The sequence below is a fragment of the Corvus hawaiiensis genome, chromosome 15, assembly GCF_020740725.1.
Source record: "Corvus hawaiiensis isolate bCorHaw1 chromosome 15, bCorHaw1.pri.cur, whole genome shotgun sequence".
In the NCBI taxonomy this organism is placed as follows: domain Eukaryota; kingdom Metazoa; phylum Chordata; class Aves; order Passeriformes; family Corvidae; genus Corvus; species Corvus hawaiiensis.
The window spans coordinates 10544019-10569769 of record NC_063227.1 but is presented as its reverse complement, the minus strand read 5'-3'; the positions used below and the strand labels follow the sequence as shown (position 1 = coordinate 10569769).

Genomic DNA, 25751 nt, shown 5'->3' with positions numbered 1-25751 from the left:
ATAAGAATTGCTCAAAGGCAGGATGACCAAACCCCCCTAAAAACATTAGTCACTGACCCAGGGAAGCATCTCTGAAGCTCAATACAATAACTGAGGAGTAATTACAAGCTCACATTTCAGTTTGTCCACAGATATTTAATGGATAAATATAACACCTAGAATGATTCCTCACTGTGCAATAAATTACATTGTAAAACAGGACATTTGTCTTGAAAATGGATTTTTTTTTTTTTCTCTGTTGATGTAAAAAGGGAACAGTTAGGAGCATTATTACTACACCAAAGATTTAGGGTTGAGGAGGGAGGAGCCATTACAGATATTTCTAGCAGAGACTTCTTCAAATATCTGAATAATTTCAAAGCCACTGGACTACCCATGCTTAAAGCTGAGGGCTCATTTCAATCCATACACACTACATAATTTGCCATATTTTTTGCAACTCATCAGAACCATCTCTAATATAGAAACTTGTATTAAAATGACACTGTGTCAAAAGGTATTTGTCAGGGTCCCTCCCCCCGCCACGTAGCCCTGGGAGAGGGGCCCTGAGGGCACAGGCACGGGGTTTCCCTGCCCCTGCTCAGCCTCGTTCCCATTGGTTGTTTCGTGTTCCCCTGTGTGGGGAAGGACCCTCAGGTCCCGTGATTGCAGCAGTTCCTCAGCAGATCCCGGCCAGGCAGCTGGAGAAATAAACATCTCTGAAATAGCTATCAAGAATCAGTCCATATATATTTCTTTTCCACTGCCTCCTTGTTTGGTACATCACGTTACAGAATCCTCACTGTAGCAGGTATTGCATTCCCAGACACCATCTGCTTATACTAATGGTGAGACTTCAGAGGAATAAATATTTAATTCCACACAGTAACATTCTTTATGGGTTAATTACAAATATGTCCAAATTTCCATCTTTCGAATTACTTCCTGCAGACAGTATTAGAAATAGTGGAATTGTGAAGACCATATGGAGTACCTCTGTTGTGGAGATAGGCCAAGAGAGGTGGGGTTGCTCAGCCTGGAGAAGAGAAGGCTCTGGGCACCACACACTACAGTGCTGTAGGTACCCATTTACTGCCTACAGAAATGCTCCTTTCTGCCTCCTGCCCCCTCCCAGAACCTCCTGGGAAGTCCAGGGCAGGACAGAGCCACAGCTGAGGTCTCCTCCAGCCCAGGGGCCACCTCACATCACCCACGTCCTGGCCCAAACATGGTGACAGTTTATACTGTCCTTTGTCACCACCTGTGCAGGCAGCAGATGCTGCTTCTCCTTCCTTCACACGACCACGAGCAGCCTTCCTCAAAACAAAGCTTTCACCAAACTCGAGAAGGATCAGAATAGCAGAAATGGTCTCCTTGGCAGCCTTCAAGTCAGCTGAGGGGGATAAACCCAAAATGGGTATTTGCTTATAAAAATACTGTCATTATTCCCTGTAGGATACTACCTCAGTGATCTTGAGCAATATGTAAAATGGCATTCAAGATTAGTACAGACTTCAAAGCATCTATCCTCTTTAGGCAGCAGAGCTCCAAGCTGTGCAGCCAGTTAAACTCCAGGGACCTCTCTGAGCTTTTCAAAATATTAGAGAGGTGGGGCACAGGATAAAAAAAAACTCAGCTACAGCTGCTATTATTAGGCCTATGTACATGCAATAGATGCAAAAGGGAAGAATACTTTTTAAGTCCCCCAGAGTCCCTCACACTAACAAGCTGTTTGAATTCTCTGCAGTTCAAAAGCTTAGAAACACTAAAACTAATCACAACTATTATATTGATCAAAAGGAAATCGACTATCAAGACTCTACTAAAAAAATCCAAGTGTAAGCTCACTTTCATAAAACGCCCTTTTGTTATTTCCATGTCTGCACAGACATCGTGAAAGACAAAGGACAGTCTTCAAAGTTTCCCTTCTTTTACTCTGTTCCCCTTATAATTGTAAGCTCTGATGAATATAAACTATCCCAAAAAACACATGAAGGGTTCAGAAGAAAAGCCTGTTAGAACTGCAATGGGAGAACATGAGGTCAGGCTGCATGCCATCACTTCTCATTCTGGGGAAAACAGCAGCACTTGGTACACCCCCCAAAACATCCCTTCCATGGAGAAAACTCCAATGAAACTGAGAATGCTCAAGATTTCAGGAAGGTACACAAAAAAAAGGAAAAATATCTGGCAATCACAGTAGGGCTTAAAGTACAGCACAAAAAGGTACCAGCTCCAGGCAGACTTCTCTTGAAGAGGATGATACTGATCTCAAGTTAAAAAAAGAAAAAATCACACAGAGGTTTCAAAGGTTTTAATAGTGTTACCAGTAGAGAACTAAACTATTTTGATAAAAATGACACTAAAGTTCTTGAATGCATTGCCTGAGGAATACTTTTCTGTAGAAGCCATAAAGCAGATGGTTATAAATGAGACTTATTTCATGGGCACCATTTAATGACTGCAAATTCCTTTAACTAAAAATCTAATTTTATCAGAGCATAAATCATCTGCTTTGAAGGGAAAAAATTGTTTTAGATTTTCCATTCCTTCTAAAAAAGCTTCCTCATGTACTGCTTTAAATGGCATTTCATTAGTGCAATACAACAATTTTATTTGTCAAGGTTCACTTTTAGCACCTATTTCCTACTTTTTAATGTTAGTCAATTGAGTACAGAATGAAAGGTCCTTCTGTTCTGTATCTGAAGTGCCTAATCATTATGTGGAAATCAATGTAGTATGTTTGCTTCAGGACTGCCTTTCACCAGACATGTAGCTAAAGAAAAACTGCATCTCCAAAAGACCAAGCACCCCAGTGTCATCAAGTATGATAAATAATTCTACCTGGAACAGGAGGGATGAAAACCAAAATCAAACAGAATTCACTACCTGCTGTCACACTTCACTCCCCTGTAGCTGCAGTGTGTTGTACCAACACCTGTGTCAATATGATGCGATTTAACAACTGGTTTTGCACAAAGCCCTTTTCTGCTCTTACAAAAGGAATGCCAAGGCATAATAACTAGTTTATGTTATTATCTCCTGAGTAATGATGCACTAGTGATAAATCTGATTTCGTTCAGAACAAACACAGAGCATTGGGAACTTTGTTGTGCAGAGTTAAAACACAACACCATGGAGGGAATACACAACGTAAGACAGAGCTTGGTAGCCAACAAACAGGTTTACCAATGGTCATTAGCAACAGATGCAAGCAGAAAAACCACTTTCAGGTTGTTTTGTATAGAATCACAGAATGGTTTGGGTTGGGAAGAACAATAAAGCTCATCTCATTCCAAACCTCCTGCCACAGGCAGGGACACCTTCCACTAGTCTCATCCACCCTGGCCTTGAACACTTCCTGGGATGAATTCAGTATTTAGAAATTTGGACATGGCTATGCATCTCCCATCCCTGTTTGTTACTGGCCTCTGATCCCAGTACAGAATGATGCTCAGCATGGATCACCAAAGCAGATACCAAACTCAAGCACCTCAAGCACCATAACCCATTGGATAACCTTGCAATGGTTTCAGCCTCTTGCCCTTTAATACTGATTTAGATTTAGTCAGAAGGCACCCCTTTTTATGACCAAAATTTAATATAGCAGACTCTCCCAAAAGACCCCAAAACTTTTAAAAAACCAAGCAAACCTAAAAAACCACCACCATCAGCGGCAAAACAACAATTAATGCAGCAGATTAAGAGATGCAGAAGAACAGGTAACATTCCAGATCCACAAGTTCCCTGCATTGCTGACCTTACCAGACCCTTCGTGGGAGACACAGCAGTGCAAGCAGATAAATCAAACCCAGTCCCTGCAGCTGGGCTCATGCTGGGTCTCGCAATAAATCAGATGTTACCTCTGCACACTCCAGGTCTCCAGGGACCTGCTCTCAGGATCATCCTAACTGCTGTACAATTTGTAAATACACAGTCCTAACTCGTTTAGCAAATTAATAAAGAAGTGGCTGTTCCTACTAATAGACTACCATGCCATGGATTTTTTTCCTCCCTTCAGAGCCTTCTCCTCCTTATCTACAGTGAGGGGTCAAGCAAAGAGGTAGATTTAGATTAGATACTAGGAATAAATTCCTCCCTGTGAGGGTGGTGAGGCCCTGGCACAGGCTGCGGCTGCCCAGAGAAGCTGTGGCTGCCCCATCCTTGAAGTGTTCAAGGCCAGTTTGGACAGGGCTTGGAGCAACCCTGGTCTAGTGCCACCCATGGCAGGGGGGTGGAATTAGATTAGTTATAACCCAAGCCCAAATCATTCTATGAAATGGCACCCAGTACAGGGCTGGTGAGACACTCTGCATGGGGACTGGAGCATCAGCACAATGTATGACTCTGACAATCAGGATTTTCTGTTTACAGCCATGAATACAGAATATTTTTTTAAAAAACCCATGTTAATCAGGCAGAGATTATCCACTTTTTTTTTTTGATCAGGCATGAAAAAAATAGATCACATGCTACTGTTTAGAGAAAGCTTGATATCGGTACAGACACTGGCAATTTAGATTTGTCCCGTCTAGTAGAAACACAGAGAAATTCTGATGTCTCACATCACACAGTATCATCTGCTCATCCATACGGTAGCTAATTGAGATAATTGCTGCATCTCTGATTTACTCACTACTATTTCTGGACTCCAGATGAGAAACCCAGGTATAGCTCCATAAATTTCCACGTTGTCATGGGGAAGCTTGTGGGATGGCTGTTTTTAGAAATCCCAAATTTGTCGATGTACCCTTGCTAATCTAAAAAACTGAGAATTCCCCTGCTTGGCAGTCAAAAGTACTTCAAATAGAACTGTCTTCCTCTAAAAACTAATGCTACAGCCTTTGTTTCAAAGGAAGAATATGCTACATTTGAAAGAAAAAAAATGCTCAACATTTAGTCTTTTAAGGCTGAGTGGCTTCTAAACAGAATATCAGGAAGTTTAACCCTCTGCCACATCATAGCCAAGTAAAGATTGCCTTGATTCCTTTTATAATTGCAACATGGTTTACTCTGGTCCCATTCTCTTCTTCAAAATCATACCAGCATTTCCCCATCTCAGTACAATTTTTCACAGTTGCTCAACTGTGACATGAGAAAAACTTACTGGAATTTGATCCCTGCAGTCAGTTTGTGCCACAGCTCAGCACAGAGCCAGGCACCGCGAGCCCACGTCCCTCTGCTCCCCAGGGCCAGCACCCACGCACCCAAAATTCAAGGTCATTAACATCCAATAAACCACAAACTGCTCCCATGCAGCAGGGGGGGCCTCTTCTCTCGGCTGGAAGGTGACAGTCCCCAGCAAACTGGGCAGTGCAGAACCACCACGAGGTATCACACACCACATCCTACCAGAAGTTTAAAAATCATAAAGGAAGCAGGATTTTTGTTCTGTAGGGGACTACAAACAAGTGGGTTTCATCTTCATATTGTGCTTTAGATGCATCTTGATGATCCCTGACACTCACTATTGAGCCATAACCATTTATGTAAACCAAAGTTCTTCTCATTTTCTGGTGTTATTCAAGTATACAGTACCTGCCTTGTTCCAACATTCACATTTTCTAGTACTTCAAGCACAAGAGCATCCCATAAGATACAGCATTTATTAAGCTCTCTGAGTACACAGAAGAAAGTGGAGGGGAGGTTGGGGACACAGAGGAAGGAGTTCAACATGCATAACAAATATTATCAAAACATTCCACAGCACCTTGAACTGCAGATGCTCTGGTAGCCAGCACTCAGAGCAAAAGCTTCTCATCTCCACAGAGACAATATACCTGTTAAGATTTAGGATGCTCTACAAAAAAGCAATTACTGCTGTTAGAGATACCACATAAATGCAGGTAACAAGGAGTGAATTATCACTACATACCAAAGTGATACAAAAATACACTTAAGTCTTGTCTCCCTGTACTTTCACTAATGCTTGAAACAGGAGCAGGCTGTAGCATAGTATAGATTTAAATTAAAATCTGATTCTTTTCCTTTCTCCAAACTGAAAAGCAGAGAGAACACTCACATGGTAGAGAATATACTACTACTATTAAGAATTAAAATAAATACCAGGATATTAGATCTTCAACTGTATATAAAATTGATACTCTGTGCCTATTTTATTCCAAGCTCATCATCTGAAATTGTGTCTCTATTTGAATTAGAAGCAAAAAGCTTGTATCAAAAGCCTTTGCAATTTTTTACCTTCCAAAACCAATTATTTCCTAGTCTGTCAGATTAGGAAATATTACTTTTCTGCTGCTCTGAATAACCTGCTGTGGTGTTCAGATGCAGCAGTAAGTGATGCAACATTTAAGAATCTGACTATAACTAGGAATTTCGGCAATAATTGATACTCTTAGACAAGCAAAGTTGAAGCTGTGAGTGGACTCCACAGAAATGGTTTATTCTGGGCAGGAGGGCACTGAAGGGCTGGTCTGATCCAGCTGTTTGCAGTACATTTATACTTGGGGATTTTAAGCAGTTCAGGTGCCATAGAAACATAGAACCACAAAATGGTTTGAATTCAAAGGGGCCCTAAAGATCATCCAATTCCAACCCCCTGCCACAGGCAGGAACACCTTCCACTAGACCAGGTTGCATAGAGCCCTATCCAATCTGGCCTTGAACACTTCCAGGGATGGGAATCTACACTCTCCTTCAAGTAATAATGAACAATAACAATAGATAGCCAACAGAGCCAATACCTGCCAAATGCCAACAAGAAGAAAGTTATGGTGCCTTGAAAAATGAGCACATGGAGCATCACCTGTGAGCTCTGTACAGAGGACCTTGCCCAGGGACACAGCTATTCTCCCCACAGGAGCAGGGGGCGCTGTGCACAGTCTCCTGAGACTTCTCAAGTAGGAGGATGGGTGGCAAAAAAAGCATGGCATGAAAGCCAAATTAAAGCAATTAAGTATTTCTAGAAAACCACAGAGCAGTTCTGTAGACCTGAGCAGACCACAGAACACCTGCCAGTCTTTACTGTCACTGCTCAGGAGCTTGGTGACATTCAAATACTTAACAATGCAGCACAAAACAATTCTCCATGTACCACAACACAGGATTATTCTCCACTTTCACACTATCAAGCCAGGACAATATTATTCAAGCTACCCACCAGCAGTGCCCCAGAAAACATAACACAATTTAAATTTCCAAAATGCAGCTCTGTGATGACTTGTGTTAGAGGAACTCTGCTGCTGGAAGGGCTGAAGAAGACCTGCAGCACTGCTCTGTTCATTTTAGGTTCAGAAAAGGAGATGCAAAGCCTGCCCCAAGAACCATGGCAAAACCAGCCTGGCTTCAGCATGCACAGGAAATCAGCCTCTCACAGAGAAAGCAGGGAATGGGAGAAGGGAAGCTGGCTGTCAAATTTCAGTATTTATTAAGATGCTTTGCAAATTACCCCAGGAGGCTGAAAAAAAATCAGCCTGAGCTACTAGTGTGGATTACCTTGTAGATATTGAGCGGACGAGCACCGTAGGCTTTCCGTCAGAACCTCCTGGCCAAGTTCTCCTCCAACCCCAAACTCCAGGGTTATTTCAGATCCAGATTGTTTGTCTCTTTTCTGCTCACACTGGAAACTTTCTTCACTACCACTGACAATGACTCAGAAAGCTATGTTTTTTGAGAATTCCTTTCTAGAAGGAAGAGGTGACCCCAGATCACATCATCTGGTGTACCATGGACCACCCAAAGCCCTTCTGAGCCAGCACAGAGCTGCCCATGAATTTTAGGCACCTCTAGAACTTCCAACTTGAACATGCAATCAGACTTGCTGAAGGCAGAGGAAAAAACTTGTCCAAAAACAACATCCCAGAGTGGTGAGCTCTATATATCTGGTATTTTGGCATATATTCCACTGAATAGGATTTAGTCCCATGATGGTTCAACCCTGAGAAGATGCACCCAAGTTCATGTGCAATGCCCAGAAGCTTCAAGAGCTTTCTGGCAACCCCTGGAAACAGCTTATGAGAAGTTTCACAGAACACAGCAGTATTCTCCAAAATTAATACAAACCAGACAAGTTGCAGCTTTCCAGTCAAATACTAATGCTGTCCTTTTTTTAATTAAGTGTTCTATTTTAGCTCTTTCATTGAAACTGGAATTTCATAATGCATATACACATTTATCAACTATTCTAATCAGGACTAAAAGTAATCCAGAAAACAAACCTCTTCTCAGGAACACCCCATAAACTTGAGGGACGAAAAGCTGTGCATCAAGAAAAACACACACCATTGTTATGTTAAAGGGTTGATTTCTGATCAGAAGGACTTGTAGTCTTATTTTCTTTAATAAATTCAAAGCACAACTGCAATAATTCTCCCACTTACCATGAAGAAATCGATTTAGCAATCCGAACATAAATTAAGCAAAGTTTTTGATTCAGTAAACTTGTTCCTATGTAGATCAGAACAAGTATTAGTGAAGGTCAGTGACCCATACCTACATATTTGCTTTGATGAGGTTCACAAGAATTTTCCATCAGAGCACACTTCAAAATTACTTGACCTGTAAATTAACACTTCGCTCATTTTTAAAGCGGTTTTAGAGAATTGCTAGGAGCATTTCTAGTTGTGACTCAATATTTTTTAAATGCATGTTAATGGATCTACATATTAATTAAACCATAAAATTTGGAACCTAACAAACTTCTCACGGATAAGGAGCTCCAAATTGAACAAAGCCCAATACTCTAGAAAAGGGTTTCAGTAACTGTTATTATTAAAAAAGAATTATGGCTAAGTTATTTTCTGCAAGAGAAAGTAACTTCTGTTTACTCTCAAAAGGTGCTTATCTCAGTTTTACTGACCCTACCTGAAAGCTATGCTCATGGCTTTCAGATTAATTTTGGTGTTGGGTGCCACACTGTATAAACACTATTTCTTGTGGAAACAAGAAATATTGCAGAGATATTTTTTCAAAAATCTGAATTATAACTTACAGTTCTTGAATCTATTTTAACTGCATTCTTTGTACATTCATAATTTTAATATTCACACTTGTTAAATTCTGTGCAAACCTGAGTAAATATGCTTTTAGCTGAGATCCTTCCACCTCAAGCAAGATCAAGTAATTGGTACAATAACATTACGGTCTTTAGAGAAAGATCAAATGAATTAGTGTCTTTCAAGTAATATAATAGTTCTATGATTAACATTAAAGTAAATTGAGTAATGAATTTAATTCCTCAGCGCAACTTCCTTAAAAAAAATCAAAACTAATGTGCATTAGTGAAGAATAAGATTTTTTAACTGCACAAGAATGCAAAATATTTAATAATTTTTAATAAAAAAGCAAAAATGATCAGAGATTCTGCAAGAACAGGTTTAACAGAGTGCCAGTGTACTACCTGAGCCTACACAGCAGCAAAATAACTGTGTGGAGTTATTTTGTGGAGTGGAGGTGTGGAAGGGAACTGTTTCCCTTCTCTTTTACAAAACAGAGGTTGGATACCTCAAGGACAAAATACACCTGAAACAGACCTCAGAACTGCAGAACATCCAACACCATTGAAATTACTTTTGAGCCCTGCTAAGCAGCAAAAAGCACCTTTTTAATTGGCTTAAACTATAATGCAGATAACTGGGTATTTGTAGACGAGATGTGACTGGGAGAAATGGGATTCTCCAACTAGAACCAAATCCTAAGGCTTAAATAGATCCAATTGCAACATGAATCCATCAAGGGCTTATCATTAGACTGGCACTGACTGATGTGTCTGCCAGCACATAAGTGTTCAAGGCAATGGCAGCTAAAAGAATTGCCAAGTGTCCTTTCCCTGTCCTCCTGCACCATCTCCCACTTTCAGACATTTGAGCAACCATTTAGCAAACATACAACAATAAGGAACTAATTAAATAACTAAAATTGTTTCAGCATTCATTCATCATTTACAGCTCAAAGTCACAGTTCTAGGTTTTTGTGTCTTTATTCACATGTCTCAGACTTGTGAAAATCTCAGTGTACATCTGTGCCACAAGGAGTGTTGAGGTCTGCTTCAGAAATCCAGTATCCTGCTGGGACAGCCTGCTCCAACACTGCTGAGACAGGGACTGCTCCATCCATACCCCTGTGACAGCAGCCAACACTGTCACCCCTCAGCACTGGAAACAGGCTCAGCTGCTTCTCCACTTCCAGAGCCAGGACTGAGCACTGAGGAGGCACTGCTGCCCTGCCCCAGTCCCAAAGCCCTATTGAGACGGGCACTGGGGTGGAAGGAGATCACCCCTCGCTAGTCACTGTTGCCGCTCCCTTTTCTATTGTTCTGTGCTTCAGAGAGGTTTCACATCAGTAAGTCTGGAGGGAAACACTTCAGGCAGTAATTTTGCTGCTTCTCTCCGAATGGCCTATGGCTCAGTTTTCCTTCAAAAGAGCTTTTTTTAGGTTTCACCTAAAGGTCCACTGACCCAAGTGAAGAGCCAGGACAGTTTGCTTGTTAAATTTAGCTTCACTGGTGTCAGCAGCCCCAGGACACAGCATACTGTAAAGTCTTTGGGGCAAAGACACCATCTCCACAACAGCCAGATGCCCAGTTTCACTTCCAGATGATGTCAGTATATACAAGAAGTGTAAGAATTTCTGCTTCACTGTTTTTCACTGACCTGCTCAGCAGGTGTTTAATACAAATATACATGGATAAGCCCACACTTGCTTTCTGTTTGCAGTATGGAGAGCCTGAACACAGCCCAAGAACAGAAACCCAGGAACTGTAGCTGCAGCAGCAGAGGGAGTACAGTACCTCTTGATGCAACCTCCCTGCATCCGAGTACAGCTTTCTGCTCCGGTCCACATCCATCCATCCCCTTGTGACCAACGGGAAAACCCCCAGCAATACAAGAGAGCACCAAAAGCTCCTTGATGTCATCATTTCAAGTCTGTTGGGAAAAAAAAAAAAAAAAAAGAGAGAACAGTTATAAAACATTCATCTTACAACAAAACCCAGCTCCAGTTCAGTAACACAGAGGCTTCAGCTGACAATGTCCATCCACACTCAGTCAATGCCAATGGAGCTCTACACTCTCCAGTGTATTGGCAATGAGTTCCCATACTGTAGTAATTTCACCCCAAAACTATCTTCCTCAGGATGTGCTGTTCCCACCCTGTTGCCGCACAACACCTGCAGAACCAAAGTCTTGGGATTTCTGTAACTACTGTGGCCAAAAGCAAACCATATCAAAACACGGTCTTATAGTACTGCAGGAAGCCAAAGGGTGAATTTTATCCCTTCTCCAGAGCCCCAGCAGCACAGGGTCACTCACGGTCAGGGACTCACACCTGTAACCTCAGCAGATCTTCAGGAAAACACCAGACACCCACCTTTGCTTCTCTGACCACTGCAGGCTCCCAGCAATGTGACAGAAAATATCATTATTCTCCTCTGACTCAGAAGGTGACATTCCCTTGAGCAGACACAGCCACTGCCACCCCCCTCAGCTACAATCAGGTGTGCAGGGTCAGCCAGGGCTGATGGCTGGCACCCAGCACACAGGGACAGTCATTCGTCCTCCAGATGAGGACATCTGCCCAGATGGTCACCAAACATACCCAAACTTGAAACACATGAAACAAACCCTTTGCTGAAGAGGGCTGACATGTTTCTTCAACCATAATGGAGGTGAGTCCTACCTGCGGCTGTGATTTCTGCACTCATATTCCTCTGTCCCAAACAGAGACATTTCCAATTCCTCCCACACTCACCCCACTCAAGAGCAGCACCACATCCCTGGAAACAGGCTACCATAGCCCACATCACCTGTAGGGAACTGGAGGGATTTCCACTACATCGGTATCCACTTTGAGCAGTGGTTCTTGTCATGTGTAGTTTTTTAATAAATTTGGAAAGAACACCAATGCAGTTACTCAAAGTGGTGTCTGATGGAACTCCTGTGTTTCACACATCACAGCCCTGTGCTGGTGCCCTGCAAGCTAAGCCAGGAGCTGTCCTTTCTCTGAACTTAAAATAACACAAGATTGTGTCATTACTTTTTACAATTAAAATACCAAAGGAATATTCAAGCCTGGAACCATTTCTGAGATGGCTGAGGAAGGCTAAAATGGACCGTTAATGATGCATAATGACCCTTAATGAAGCGACAGCATTTCTATAGGATGAGGGACAGGCTGCTGCCTGGCTTGAGCCATACACATCAACAAGGAGGGTTACCTGCTAATAGCAAAATTCAACCAAGCTGAATTAACTCACCATGACATATCTTGTCTTGACAAGACTCATTTTATAGTGTTTTCCTGCCATGTATTTGCTACGGAGTTTATCCAAGCCTTGGTGCATCACTCCTAATTTTGGAGCCATGACCATTTACACCAGCAGTGACAGTCTCAGGTTATTTTGTTTGCCCAAAGACACCCCATCACTAGATTGAGCACAGTATACAGCACCCACAGAGCTCAGGCAATGCCTTTTCTCAGCACTAATGTAAACACACTGAATGGAAAGCATTCAGGATGAAATCAAAATTTATTAGGCTTTCTAAATTCCAATTATGAACCTCAGATGTAATGTTACTGGGACTACAAATAAATGTTTCATAAACCAAAGTCACTCTATCAATAAGCGACAAGTACATTGTTACTTTATGAATTGCTCTTCCACAGCAACATTGTTTCTCACAGGGTTTTGTTTTTTTTTTTCTTTAATAGCGGTATTTTGTATGCTCAGTTGATGCCCTCACAGCAAATAACATCACAGTTCTAGAGACCTCTGACTCATATCCTGCTTGAAATTAAAAAACAGGGAACTGAAACAAAACAGGGAACACAATAGTTTAATGTATATTTAGTAAACAACTGACAGAAAGCATGAAGGTGTTTGGATTACGATCTGTTACACTGATGAAACTGAAAGGGCAAACTCTACCTGATAGAAACTCTGGTTGCTTTATAACTAGAATTTCTAGAACATCTTTAGACAGTTTAAAAGTCACTTATTTTTATTGCACGCTGACAGTACACTAATTGCTCTCAGTCACAGCAAGAGGAGGACACATTAATATACATTTTATATCTTAATAGCCTTATCCAAGCAACAAACATATACCATAAATATCAAGTGAGAGCTTATTCTGGAGTCACACAGCATTTTCATGTCACTTGGCATCCTAAACCACAGCTCAGCACTGCCTTACCCTGAGCTGAAGGGAAGGCTCCTTGCAGAACCCGGTCTGCAGCTACACCACACAATACGGCTACCAGACTGCAGGTTGAAAGTCCCCTGAAGTCAACAGAAAAACTCAAATTGATTGAATAGATCCAGACCACCACTGTAAGCTCAGACAAGTTTTACTATCCATTTCCTTTCCTCGCTTGCAGGAGGGACAGATTTGCTGGATTTGAGTTTGTATGGACATCGCTGCCCAGATAAATCAAACCTTGCACAGGAAAGGTTTGCATACAACAAGCAGTTGTACTCAAAAGAAAGAATAAATACAGGCCTTTGTGATAAAGAATATACTATGCAAAGTCAAAAAGTTTACCTGAAGGTTGTGGTTTCCTCCTTTGAGCTAGAGCAGCCTTCCAGCTTTCTTTCCAGCTGACACTGCTCTAGCAAGAAACACTCCACAAGTACAGCAGCACCAGGCTATGCACTGTTATCTGAAGCAGCTCAAAAACAATGGCAACAGCAAAACACCCATGCCGAGGCCAGATGGGTCTGGGCAGGCACCAACACACAGGGAGAGCCCCAAATTTAAAGCATATGTGTGCAGTATCCCCAGTGGAAGAGGAAGACCAGCAAGCAGATGCAAGATAAAGACAAGCACAGGTTTTAGGGTACAGGTTTTGGAGCTGCTCAAGCAAAAAGGGTCACCTTGAAAAAGGACAGGGATTAAGCATCTTGGCCATTTGAGTGGAGAACAGCACAAACTGTTTAAAGCATTTCTATGACATGCAACAGCCAGATCCTGCAGTGAGCCCACGACTTTTTTCTCCACAACACAAAAGCTTTAAGAATTCGATTATGGTGATTGTAATGAGATTAAAGAATTTGCCAAAAGCAGTTATTGGTTTTGTTTTCAGGGCTACTTAAACTGCAGCTTATTTGAGAAATTACTGGTTTGCAATAGCTTTCAATAATTTCCAACAGGCTTCACATCAGAAAGAGGCTGAACTTAATTAGTTGAAGTTCTGACTGTTGCTATAGCAAAAAGAAAGCATTTGGACATAACTGTTACCTCTATACAAACTGGCCCTATTAAAATCAGATAAGAATCTGGTCCTTACTTCCTGCCATCAACCTTCCCAATTGCTCTGGCCTTATCTAAACAGCATTTCTATTGCTGGCAAAATAATTTTGACATCCATAATTTCTTGTTAAGTGCTACAAAAACAAGCGACAAAATTAAGTAGAAAAGCCATTCTTTCAGCAAAACATACAGAAACCAAATAATTATTTCAGTCATCTGTCTGCAGTTAAATACGGAAAGTTTGGGTGCATTAAGAACTCATTAGAATCAGCTTTGATGTTTAAGTACAAAGCGGACTTTGCATTTGAGCAAAAGCTACTTAAAAATATTTCATTTGATTATGAAATTCCCCAAGACACTTCAGTGCTCCAGAAGAAATCTGGGGAGCATCAAACCAACAGGGATGCAGGACTACCAAGAAGCTCCTGAACCTCGCAGAGATTACTCCTCGGTTTTCAAGGCTGCCCCCACGACACGTTTCAAACACAGCTTTGCTCCGAGATAACAACTCGGAGAAGTCCCATTCTAGCCCTTCCGTGACCCTCCGCTGGGCAGCGAGCGGCCAGCATCGCCGGGAAGCCGAGCATTCCCAGCGTTTCAGAGGACTGGAGAGGCCAGCTGAGGATGCCATCGCCAAGCCCAGGCCGGCTCCCGGCGCGGCTCGGGGGTCCCGGCCCCAGCCCTGCGCGGGCCCCGACGGGCGCTGCGCGGCCCGGCCCACGGCGCCACCCAGCGGCCAAGCCGGGAACCGCCGGTCCCACGCGCGACCGCGGCGGGACCCGCGCCTGAACCGACGGCGGCCCCACAGGGCAGGCACTGCGGCAGCACGGCCCCCGCGCCCCAGGGGCGGCAGTCACGTCCGCTCCATACCACCCCACAGGTGGCATTTCCACGGTGCGAGATGTGAGGTGAGGAGGAGGTTCCCCGCTCGCAGCCCGTCCCCCCCACGCCCCGCCGGCTCCCGGCCCCGCGGCGGACGCACACCTGTTACACCGCCCGGCCCGCGGGCGCGGAGTGCGCGCTCGGCGGGGCGCGGCGGGCGGCGGCGGCACCGGGAGGCTGCCCGGCCCCCGAGGCGCCCGCGGAGCGGACAGCGGAGGGAAGCGACGCGGATGCCGCGAGCGGGCGGGGATGGGAACGCAGCGCTGCGCGGGACAGCGGAGACGCAGCGGAGACGCAGCGGAGACGCAGCGGAACCCTGCGGGGCGCTCCCGGTGGCACTCACCTGGGGAGGAGCCGGGGCGGCGCGGCCGGTCGGGGCGGGGGCGGGCGGAGCGCGGCGGGGCCGGCGCGGGCAGTGCGCGGCGCGGGCCGGGCCGGCCCTATTTCTGCTCTCCGGGCCATAGCCGCCTGACGTCAGCGCTGCATTTGCATATTCCGCCCAATCCCGGCACCTGAGCGGGCGGCGGGACCGCCCCCGGGGGGTGGGGGGCAGCGGGGACGCCCCCTCGGGGCACTGCGGGGCGGGGCGGGGCGGAGGGGACGGGACGGGGTGGGGGCTGTGTTGGAGCGTCCCCGCGCCGTGCCAGAAGCACGGGGCCATCGGGGGGGTCAGGAACACGGAGAGATCCTCGTGGGGCCGGTGGTACCTCGGGGTGCGGCTGCTGAGCCCCTCGTTCTGAGCTCCCCCGCAGCCCCCGTGCTCGGGAGAGCTGCTACTGGGCAATGCGTATCCCGGGCGTATGCCCGGAGCTGGGTGAGACGGGACCGTTGGGCCCTCGCCGTGTGGCCGTCAAACGGGGATGTCATCGTGGGACACCCGATTGTCTGCGGTGGGACTCCGTGACCCGCCACAGCAAGCACTGCACGGCATTGAGCTGTTCTGGAGGTGTGTCTTCTATTCCCACATAACCATGTTTATAAAGAGAGGCAAACATTAAAATTCATTCACTCTCCTCTTCCTCTTCATCTCGTTTCCAAAAAAAAAAAAAAAAATCAATATAATAATTTCTTACCTAGTTTTTAACAAGGATGTTTGCACAAGCAGGAGGCATGGCAGGACCACAGTATGTGGGGTATTTGTTCCAAAGGCTGTGAGGAGGTTTAGGCAAAGGCGATGAAGCACCCAGAATTAGCAACAAGAGAGGAACAGTCTAAAAGACCTGATAAAAGATGTCAAATTTTGTGTTTCTTCCTATAAATAATCTTACAGCTGGACCCTGCAGAATTAAATTGGATTTGCTATTGACTTCAGCATGAAAAGAACAGGACCCCTTAGTTCTGATGGTTAAAGAAACACGGGCTACTCTGGGAAACTGGGTCTAAGTCAAGGAGAAAATGTGTTTCGTAAAAAAACCTTCCACAAAATTAGGCATGAGGTTGCAGAAGAGGCTCTTTCATGACTAACTTTGGGGGATTTTATTTTGTATTTTCTATTTTCTTGGCAGGAAATACCAAGTGATCAGACTGCTTGGTTTTCCAGAACCTTTGTTTCTGGCCTGTTAAATCCAATACCACTGAAATATTTTCAGTGTTTGCAAATAAATGGAGCTTGTTCTACCCAAACTATGCACAAAGGCTTGTAGAGGTTTGGTATTTCGTGGTTTCCTTCTTTAGGCAGATCTGAAGTTGCCGAGTTAAGGTTTGGATTTTAAAAAGAAATCACAAATGCAATTCTAAAAAAGGAGTATCCACTGTGAATTGTGCCCAGGCAACTTAACAGAGGTCTTTGCTGAGTGTCCTGGAAGAAATGACTGTGTATTTCATAGGTGCCCTGTAGGTTTAAGAGATCTGAGGTTTTAAAAAAATAACACTGAAATCTAATCAGTGACAAATATGATATCTCCAGTGAGATCTTTTTCTTTTTCCTGGGAGAAAAAAAAATTGGAAATTATATCAGTGGAGACAACTCTTCTTCATTTCCTGAAGGGAAGGAAGAAAAGTCTCTCCACTTACCAGCATCATTTATTCTATAAAAATATGTCCATGCTGTCAATTTGAAGTATTTACTAATCTCTCTGTATCTCTTCAAGTCAGACATAAATACAAGATGCATTAGTAGACATCTGAAGTATCTGCACAGTCCGTGTTTATTTATATCCCCACATGCTGGAGGATACAGAGTTTCTTCCCCACCAACAGCTTGCCTGGGTGATATTTGCCACCTCACTTTTGTAGCAGGAGGAACATTTTGCTCATTTTACATCAACTGATGCAGTTTTCAATGCACAGGCATTTTTCTTCAAGACCCTGGCAGCCAAGGCAGGTGGGAGATTGAGCCTGCCATGACCTCCCTGTGCCATCAGCTGTGTACCCCCAAAGGGCTGTGGGGTCCCTCTGTGGAGCTCCTGGGGCTCACCCACCTCCTGCACCAACAGTGCTGGTCCTGCTGCTTTCCCACCTGTTCCTGAACCTCTAAATAATCACCCTGAGCATCTCAACAGCTAAATAAGGAATGTATTTACTCTGCACAGTGTAAGTGTTGGACAACTTGGCCCATGTAAAGTCTGCTCTTCCATCAGCTCTCAGGTGCTCAGGGTGTCCATGTTCCCAAGCCATATTTCCCTTTCCCACCATTTACAGAAGTAGGTACCAACAGGCATTTTTAGTGCCTTTTCTCACACCTTTGGGTCCTGTGCATTTCTGTGGTATTCTGGTTCAAAATCTTTTGATGTTTCCAACCTTTTGAAAATCTTGTTTATAAAAAGCAGATGGAGGCACCTCTCCTCGCACCCTCCACTCCAGCAAGCTCCATCCCCCCGCTTCTTCAAACACTTTCCATCTGTCCTGAGACCTTTAAAAGCCCTGTGGAGGTGTGTCTACATCCCAAGAGGTGTTTTTGAATGGATGCTGTGGGAGCTTTTCAGGGAGGGAGTCTGCTGTCTCCCCGCTCTGGTTCACCCACCTTTGTGAAGTTGAGCGAAGAAAACAGCTTTCTCAGAGAACTGGAGGAATAAACTGAGGAGGCTGGCAATGAAAAAGTGATAAATTCCTCATCTTCAGGGCTGGATGAGTTTGAAGCAAAATAATTGTTGCTTTCTTTTGAACTGGGAATTGAAGAGGCCCAAAAAAACCCACATTGTAGTTAAAAAGAAGAGAAAAATGGATGGTTTTAAAGACAGACTTGAGCACCTAAAAATTCTTAGGCAGAGAAAGGGGAGAAATGAACTTTTTTTCCATGGAAACACAGGATAACCTGTTCACTGTAATGGGAATTAAGCATCACCCCATTCCTTTTGTTTAAAAAATATATATTAGAACCAGAAAACTCTGAAAATTTAGGGTAATTGAAGCTGCAAAGACAATAGGTTAATATGATATGGGCAAAGTTGAGGACTGTGAAGAAGGAGAGACTTGGGCCAGTCCCAGCCTTCTGTACTTCAGTGAGAGGAGCTGGAAATGTGCAACCTCTTGTTAGCTTTGACTGATGGGACTTCAGGAATTTGATGAGAAATTTTAAACAGGTTGGTGAGGCACAGCTCTGTGTCACTGAAGAGACAGTCACATTCCAGGGTGACCATGACAGCTGGTTTAAGGAAAAGAGTTTTAAAGAACAGAGGATCTTCTCTCACAGAGCTTTTCTTTTTTAATTTACAAAAAACCAGCACAACAGAGCAATGCACATAGCCAAGATTCCCTGAGCTCCACCAGCAAAGGAATTAACTGGTAACCATGTCAGCCATTTGAAGTACTTCCAAAATCTAGCAAGTGATGTTCAGAAGAAGAAGAGAAGGCTTCCCCTTCAAAAATTCAAACCTTTAACGTCAGCAAGTCACCTACCTACCTCACTTGTCCAGTCTTGCTAGCTAAATGCAGTAACTAATAATGAGATTTCAAAAGAACATTGTATTCACTAGAAACAAGAAGCTGAGGAGGTAATAGGACAAAAAGATTCATGCTCATCACTTTGAGTTATTTGAACCAAGGGCCTAAATCAGATCTGATTAAGATCAGAACTCAAAACAAGATTCAATCAAAACTAGAGATATTAAAAAAATACAAATGTGACAAGAGTCATGATTCAATTATTAGAAGTCCATCTTTTAATTACTCATTAAGATGACAGTGTGTATCTTTGCCTACATACATTTAGCAAAGCCTTTTCACTTTGACAGTGCATAAAATTATCCCTGCCAACTGTATATCTCTTACTTTTTATGTCAACTTTAGAGTTGCCAGTTTTTCATTATCCTTTTGCTCACAAATTAATAGGGAGAACAAATTTAATAGCAGCCTCAAACCTTTAGAGATTATGTCAGCCTTGTGTATCTGTGCCAGTTAAATTACCATTTATTTCTGCTTAAATTTAATGTGGTCATCTTCATACAAACACACACATATTCAGACCCTGCTCTCGGGGTACAGCAAGCACGCAATGAGGGGATGCTCTGAGAACCTGACATGGTGCTTGGACTTGAACTTTCCTAATCACATCACCCTGCTTAAGATCCAGCAAATCAAGAGGACCAAAGTCAAGAGCTTCAAACATGCAAGAGGATTCTGTGGATGCTCCTCTCCCACGCAAGCTGGAATACCTATGGATAAGCCTCTGCACCAGTGGAATGTTCTTTGGGTGGTCAAGATGGGTTGAGGCACAGATCTAGGTAAGGTGCTGGCCTTGGTGACCCATCCTCTGTCTTTGTTGTGTTTTAGTAAGTGATTGCTCTGTTTGGTGGGTGCTGGGTTGCAGTGCTTCATTCCTGCCTTCATAGCTGTAAGTCCAAAATACAAAAAAATACATTGTAAAAAAAATTTTATTCCAAAGGAATTACAAAGGGTAGAAACAGTGGTTTGATTCATTTCAGAGCTGTAGTCTTTTTTGATTTGTTCATAATTTTGTACGCTACCACTTCCAATTTGATAGTGTCTGGGCCTTGGATGACAATGGGAATGGGATAACAGATGATGAGCTCAAAATACTGAACACAATCATGCTCACCCTATGTGTACCCACAATCAATATGTCACTTTGAGGAAGGAACCATCAGCCACTGGGCAAAGTTTGGAATATAAAATGTCACAGGAACTCAAGGCACATTTCTTATTTCTTGGGAGTTGTCAGAGCACCTGGCTTGTTGCTGCGTAGGGAACATGTGGAGTGTTCAAATAAATAGCCCCACAGATCTGAATTCAAATTGATGTGGCAATCTTGAGCAGATCCCTCCTTCTCCATTGCTCTCAGAATCACAGACATATGGCCAAATGTAGGGCTAGTGGAGGGACCAGTGGGAACAGGTCCCGTGGCCATTGACCCAACTTGTGACTTTGGGAATGCCACCAATTTTCCTCATTTTTTTCCTCATGTCTGAATATTTTGTTGGTCTCTTCTCCCAGACACCATCAAAAGCAGTGGGCAGCGTTCATCTGAAAACAAGAAAGAGCTTTGATCCATAAGCATGGATAACAAACAAGGTGTTTAGATTTTTCCCAAGCTCATTGGCTATTTGTAAATACAGTCAAGTCATAGGCAAGTCTTGGTGCATATTCTAGAGCATTTGGTGATCTTTCTTTCAAGCTTGTTTTCAAGAGGAAGTTTAAAGTGAGGAGCTCTAGTGGAGAGAGACAAGGGACTCCTAATCCATGTCATCAAAACTCCCTGTGTCACAGAGAAAAAGGCAGATGGATGAAACAGGTGAAGATGAAATAAAAAGCAGGAGGAAAAAACAGCAAGAAATGTGAGCCTGCTTTATCTGAAACACTGGAAAAAGCTTTCTAAAGCATCTTTACATCTTATCTCATTTAATAGGTTTTACTTTGCACCTGTGCATAACTGCATGTGTATCAGGTTCTAGAAATGCATATGAGCAAGGGTGAATTGTCTGCAGATTCCTAAAATTGCCTTTGCAGACAGATGGCCAGCAAGCAGCTGGGAGGGAGAGTACAAGCAAGGAGGGTGTTGTTCTTCAAGAAAAATTAAGAAATTAAGCGGCACCATCAGTGCTAAGAAAGACAAACCCCTGCAAAGCATGATCCAGGCTCAGTTAAAAGAGCAATTAAATGATTTAGAACAAATCTGTGATCATTTACAATTTTTAAAGGTGAAAGGTGGGATTTTGGTAATGCCTTAAAATTAAAAGGCCAGCCACTCCGTCTTTAAAACGATGGTTTCTCTCCTGGAAGACTTATCTCTTTGTCAGTCCATTAGCAGCCAGCCAGAACCCATCCTTACAAAAATAATTGGCTATTGATATATGGTAATACTGAAAAGTTATTCTTATTTTTGTTCATTGCTACAGAAAGATGTCCTCTCCAGCCTACACTTTCAATCATTGTAAATGCTACTGTGGAAGACTAAAAACACTGTTCTGAGATAGATTAAGATCCACTTCACAAATAAATACATTTTACTACTAAGAGAAGAAGCAAATGTCACTGGTACTGAGTGTTTTATACACAGTAGAGACCACTTAGGCTGAAATATTCCCCTCATGCTAAATTAGTGTCACTGGCCATGCAGAGTCCCCTCTGCATGACAGGCTCCTGTACAGGGTTTATACCTGCTGTGCTCAAGTGAAGAATTGGCTCTGAACCACAACAGCAGCCCCTCCTCTTCCCATGAAGGGGGGTGAAAAAGATGGTTTACCTTGAAAAAGGATGTTTTACCTCAAAAAAGGATGGTTTCCCAGAGACAGGAAGGGTCCACTGTTCTCTGCAGGGACTGAGGTACCAACTTCCCCTTGGCCTAGGAAAGGGTTGCATCCTGGGCACTGCTGCTTTGCCTGGATCCTGGAGGAAATGGAATGCTGGGAACAGCAAAACCCACCTCCACCATTGTGCCCTGTAAAATTTGTGCCCTGGCTGGGAAGTTTGCACTGAAGCTGTTAAAGCTGTGAGGAGCTGGTGGCAGATGCTGCACTTGCCAGCTGAGCATCCCTCTAGAAGAGCTAATAAAACCAGAGGACATTAGGCTTCAGAATGCCATATTTTAAAGATAAAGAGTCTCTGGTTGGAATCGCACTAAGATTTTTACTTTCTTATGGACAGCTATTTGGCTGCTCTGAAGCACAATCTTGAGCTGAACTGAAACAACGGGTTATAAATCTCTGGCTGGGACAAAATGCAAGGGAGAAGAGAGAAAGTGGGGAAATTATCAAGCATGACAGAGCATTTTTGGTACCATAGTTTGAGCCAGTAGTCAAAATTCCTCATGCTTAAGGCTCAAGCACACACCAATGAGAAAGCAAGGTGTTAAATGGCTTCAGCAAATTTGTCTTGGGACCTTGTGTAGATAAGTGATTTTTAGTTGTTTTGCCTTATATATGGCAAACCAACTCATTTGTAGTAGTTGTTGATAAAATGTTTTAAGGGGTAAAAAATTAGTTTTAGATTTGTTTCAGCTGCTTATGGAATTATTTTTTCCTTATCTATTTTTCATGTTTGGTCAAAATTCTACTGTAACTCTTCCAACACAAACATATCACTTAGTAGTTACTACACTGAGTCTATGTTATCCCTTTAGCAACAGCCTCTGCTGCAATAAAAGGGAATGCATTTTTTCTTTTGTCTCTTATTGTTCAGAATTACACTTGGATATTACAGTTGCCAATGTTTAATATTAAATCATTTCCCTGCCAATTCATTGTAAGCAAATCTTCCACTAAGTCAATAGCAATGACATTTTTATAAGGCATTGTCTCCCTCAACCTATTAGGTGATTTCAGATCTTTGAATTTTCTGTTCTGAAAATAATAGAAAGTGACCTGGAAGAAAGCATGAAGTCTGGGAAAGTCACTCAAGCAGCCATGTTATTGCTCAGCAACTCAACCTATGGGTCAGAGCTCTCACTGGTTCAGACAGGTCATTCAATCATATGAGTGACTTTTATTTTCTCCAGAAGACAGTGCAAAATAAATAAATGAGCTACCAGGCCTACTGGAACCAATAACAGTATTTCTACTGCATTTAATGGGACCAGATGTTGTCTTTGTAGAGTTATATGCGATGTTACACTGGGTACATCTGTGCTACAATGCAAATATGGCACTACAAGTCACAGGGAGGTACTTAAGCTGCTTTAAAGGAGGCCCCAACAGCCGCAGCACTGCAGAACAGAGAGAAGGCCTGGAAACCCCAGCCCAGCAAAAATAAGGATTTGTTTGCACCATGAACTGGTGCATAGCTCTGTGCTGTCACAGCCACTGTGCCATGAGGCTAAGACCTTGTCCTTCAGCATCCTTTCAGTTGAACACAGCTCTCACCACCTGCCTCTTATTCATCTCCTCAGGATACATGAAACTTCAGTTTCACGTTCTTCTACCTTTAGGAATGGCAGGGTCACACTGCTGGGGATTACTCAGGAGTGGAAGGGACCAAAATGAGAACAAAGCCAAAATTAGGAATTAATTAATTGAAAGTGCACAGTTTGCACAGAGCCAACAGAAGTTTTGTATGAAAGGAAATGGCACAAGTATAACTTCCTATCTTGGCTATTTACAAATACAGATGGAGAAAATATTAAAGTGAATTAAAATAAACCAAATTTCTTTACACTTATGTTTGGAATGTCATAGAATAAAGGCATATCTAAATAAGTTCAGCCTTTAGAGGAAAACACCCAAGAGACATCACTGCACTTGCAGCTAGAGAGGGAGGGCAGCAAGGTAAACCAGTGTGTCCCATGGGCACCCAGTGAATGTGCTCCCAGTGAATGTGCATGGCCAAGGGTGCAAGAGGCATGATCCGGTGGATAAAGGGAGGGAAAAACAACCCCAGGGGCAGTTAAAGACAGGAATAAGAGGTTGTAGGATCTTTCCTTCAAGATTTTTTAAAATTTGAATTGATGAGGCTCTGAGCAATCTGCTCTAGCAGACCCTGCCTTGAGCAGGAAGTTGGGCTCAATGACCTCCACAGGTCCCATCCACATTATTTTGTCTACAGTTCTGTTATTTTTCTAAACAATTTTTAATGTTGGTCTCTAGTAAAAGGAGCATCACTTAGTGAGTATAACCAGCTAAATCCATAACTACTTTCAGGCAATCAGATTGGGATATGTATATTTTGATGCTATTGAAAGTAACAAGTCTCCAGCTGACTTCTAACTAAAAGAGCAACACAGAGGCTCAGATTCTAAATGAATAGTGAAAACTGATCTAGACAGTCTTTTTTTATGCCTAGAAGCAGAAGTTCTGTTGAAAATCACATATAGGATATTTTGATGAACATATGCTGCTGTGGTATTAAATAAGATTAATACATGTAAAAAGTCTCTTATTTCATTCTCACCCTCACAACAGCTCCTGATGTGGTCTGAACTGAGATACTTCATCTACACTGTGTCTGCTCTATTGTGATTGTGGATGTTCTGGGGGATACTGCTCCATGTGGCTGCCCATGCTTCAGCAGAGATTTCCAACATACAAACCCAGCATCTTCAAGACTTTTCTCTCAGAGCTCCCTTCAGCCGGAGGTTTCTTGACTTGCCTTTAAATAATACTACTGCTGCTGTTGAATTCTTGAATCACTTCCACAGCTTATTGGCACACGCTCGGTATATACAGCCCTCTTCTGTGGATTTTAATGATACTGGAGGATCTCTCAAATCACAAGGCAGCTGCCCAAGGGGTGACTTAGTTCTTCTTTCACTCACAACACAAATCTGGCAGTCAGTGAACTCTCTGCATCTGGCATCTTATAAATAATGATCTAATTGACTAAAAATCAAGGTGCACCAAACACAACACAGGCTGTGAAGAAGCTGTGGTTTCTTAGTTTAATTTGAGCTTTGAGGGAGTGCAGTAACCTCAGTGTCACCAAGACATCAGAAGTACGACCCTCAATTAACTAATTGTTTTGTTTCCATAGCAAGGAGCAAAAGCAATGCTGTTTTTGAAGATACTTTAATTTCTCTAACCCAACAGTACTACAAAGCAGAGCAATGGTCTGAAAGGCACCATATGCTGATGAGTGGGTTTCTCCCAAGAGTGGCTTAAACATGGTCGAAAGATGAAGTGTGGAAGTACTTTGCAAGCACTTATCACTTGCATATGGGTGATAGAACTACATCTGTGTAAACCACAGGCATGAGTTTCATTCATTCGGATGGGTAATTTATTTCTGACTCCACAATGCACACCCATGGAGACCAATAGTCAATACCAGTAGAAGTAGATTAGCACAAGAACACACATCTTTTGGGTCAGTGGGCAGAAAAAATAGTTATTATTCCTATTAGCTCAGATTCAGGTGGAAAAGGAAGGAAAAAGTTTGTGTCAGCTGCAGGCTCTATATAACTTATTTCTCCTTTTTCTTTGTTGGGTTACAAAATCTGCCACTGTTCTGGGGTTTTTCTTTTCTTTCCTCCTTTCTTTCTTTCTTTCTTTCTTTCCTCCTTTCTTTCTTTCTTTCTTTCTTTCTTTCTTTCTTTCTTTCGTTTTTCTTTCTTTCTCTCTCTCTTTCTCTCTCTCTCTCTTTCTTTCCTTCTTTTTTTTTTTTTAGTATTGATGCATTTTAAACAGGAAGAAATAAGAGAATGGGGGCAGATCTAGTACCTATTCTCATCTCACCTTCTTCATGTATTGTGTAACTCCCTAATGGCTGAGAATCTGTTCAAGACTCCTCATTGTCAGTGTGTTCGGGTCTTGAGGGACAAGACTCACAGCTAATATTCAAGACAACATATTCCTGTCT

General features: G+C 42.9%; 1 protein-coding gene across 6 annotated transcripts in view; it reads right to left on the bottom strand.

The window, feature by feature from the left end:
* The window catches only part of FSTL4 (follistatin like 4), a 228173-nt gene extending 212721 nt beyond the window's left edge, over positions 1–15452 (bottom strand). For 3 of the 6 annotated variants that reach the window (XM_048319875.1, XM_048319879.1, XM_048319881.1), the window contains exons 1-2: positions 15412–15452; positions 10727–10862 (exon numbers count right to left, since the gene is read on the bottom strand). In XM_048319875.1, the coding sequence (XP_048175832.1) occupies positions 10727–10855 (129 nt within the window). In that variant the 5' untranslated portion in view covers positions 10856–10862; positions 15412–15452. Of the gene's footprint in view, positions 1–10726; positions 10863–13478; positions 13585–15170; positions 15192–15411 lie in introns of those variants that run through there. The other 3 variants (XM_048319877.1, XM_048319876.1, XM_048319880.1) reach the window with 3 other exon arrangements.
* Between the last annotated feature and the right edge of the window lie 10299 nt (positions 15453–25751).